General features: G+C 39.4%; 1 protein-coding gene across 1 annotated transcript; it reads left to right on the top strand.

Moving 5' to 3' along the window:
- The first annotated feature begins 1445 nt into the window (after window positions 1–1445).
- LOC123842134 (thymosin beta-4, Y-chromosomal-like) lies at window positions 1446–1580 on the top strand. Its single transcript, XM_064574834.1, has one exon. The coding sequence runs from the start codon at window positions 1446–1448 to the stop codon at window positions 1578–1580; it is 135 nt and encodes a 44-aa protein (XP_064430904.1).
- The last annotated feature ends 565 nt before the right edge of the window (window positions 1581–2145 follow it).

Genomic DNA, 2145 nt, shown 5'->3' with positions numbered 1-2145 from the left:
GATTACCTCTACGTATGCAAGAAGAAAGTGTTGTCTTCTGTCTATAGTCAAATCTGTAGACTATAGATTAGCATAATCCTGAAAATAATGTTTCTCAAGGGAGGTCTAAGGATCTCCAACATTAGAATCACTTATCTAAAATGCATATTTCTAAGCCTCATTCTGGAAATATCAAATCATAACTGGGGGAGAACCAAGAACCTGCATTTTAAACAAGTTCTCCTGGTGATCCTTGTCAAGAACTGTGAGATTTTACTCTACTTGTAAGTTAATAAGTTAGCCTATCATGTTTTCTTTTTTTTTTTTAAGATTTTATTTATTTATTTGACAGAGAGAGACACAGCGAGAGAGGGAACACAAGCAGGGGAAGTGAGAGAGGGAGAAGCAGGCTTCCCGTGGAGCAGGGAGCCCCATGCAGGACTCGATCCCAGGAACCCGGGATCACGACCTGAGCCGAAGGCAGACACTTAACGACTGAGCCACCCAGGCGCCCCTAGCCTATCAAGTTTTCATGGATACTGACAGAACACATGAAATTCCTGGGTCAGAGACAGGAGTTTATTATTGTTATTGTTATTATTATGTAATTATTATTATTACTCAGCAATACCTGCAGCCAGAGTATCAGCATGTGTGTCAGTTCCCCATGCCTTAATTCTCACAGAATGGCACGAGGAGGGCTAAGTGATGTAGGAACACACAGTGAGTTGTGTTACAAAAGAAGAACACCAAGCTTAGGGAACCTAATTTTTTTATAATGGGTGATAAGTATGTCTGATCTTTATTCTAGAAGAAAAGATTATCTTTATTATATGTGACAGAAATAAACCTGTCCTTTGTTCTGAAAGGGGATACAATCTATCTTCCAAGGCTGTTCACTGTGTAAACACCTTAGTCTGGAGCACAGGCAATCAGTGCCTCTGTTCACAAGACATACAGAAATCTATGGAGAATTATTTTATAATAATTCTAATGGCCACTCAAGTTTGGAAATCATTGCCCCCAGAAAGACTCTGCCATACCTACAGAGCTACCTTCATACACCCAATCTTATTAGGTCCTGTCAAATAGTCTACCCTTCTCTGTTCCTCCCAGCTTGACCCAGCCTCTTTCCTCTAGCCCTGTTTCCTTAGGTTATGCTGTTCTCTTCAAGGTCACTCTTTGCTCTGAAAAATAAACCCACAAGCTGGCTCTGAGGCACTAGGGGCTCCCACTAAAGGATTTGTTTGAAGAAGTAGGAAAGTACCTGGAAGGAAAACACATAACAGTGAAAAAAGAGCATAAACATTTATTTGTTAAGTAAACAGCTATTTCTTGAGCACCTACTGTGTCCTAGAACTGTGCTAGACACTGGGAATATTAAGATTCATTCATGACTTGGCAGTGGCCACTGCACAAACAAGGCATCACTAGTTCACCGGCCTTGCTCTGCTTCCTTGGCAACCATGTCTGACAAACCCAATATGGCTGAGATTGAGAAATTCGGTAAGTTGAAATTGAAGAAGACAGAAACACAAGAGAAAAATCCACTGTCTTCAAAAGAAACGATTGAATGGGAGAAGCAAGCAGGCGAATCTTAATGAGACATGCACCGCCAATATGCACTGTACATTCCACAAACATTGCCTTCTTATTTTACTTCTTTAGCTGTTTAACTTTGCAAGATTCAAAGAGGTTGTATCAAGTTTAAATGGCTGTGCTGCCCCTTTTCACATTGAAGGATAGAGAACTACTGACAATGAAGGCCATGCTTTCCTCTCCCATATGGCTGTCTGGCTGGCAGAGAAGGAAAAGAACTTGCATGTTGGTGAAGGAAGAAGCTAGGTGGGATGACAGTGAAATTTAGAGTAAAAGTCAAGATGGTTCAAGGTGTTCTGCAGACTGTAAAATGCAGTTTAATCAGAGTGCCATTTTTTTTTGTTCAAATGACTTTAATTATTGGAATGCACGATTTTTTAAATATGCAAATAAAAAGTTTGAAAACCTGAAAAAAAAAAGACTTGTTCATTCAACACATATTTTGGGAGTGACTATTACGTGCCAGGTACAAGTTAGAATACACTTTAAAGATATAAAAATATTGCCATTCTCCTCAATAAAGTTAATAAGGGAGACTGCTATGTAAAAAATAATTGTGCAATGGTG

The sequence above is a fragment of the Mirounga angustirostris genome, unplaced genomic scaffold, assembly GCF_029215605.1.
Source record: "Mirounga angustirostris isolate CCGP_5_RB_7025 unplaced genomic scaffold, mMirAng1.0.hap1 SCAF_11, whole genome shotgun sequence".
Taxonomy (NCBI): Eukaryota; Metazoa; Chordata; class Mammalia; order Carnivora; family Phocidae; genus Mirounga; species Mirounga angustirostris.
Note: the sequence above shows the minus strand (reverse complement) of the source record. Positions and strands in the feature narration are given on the sequence as shown.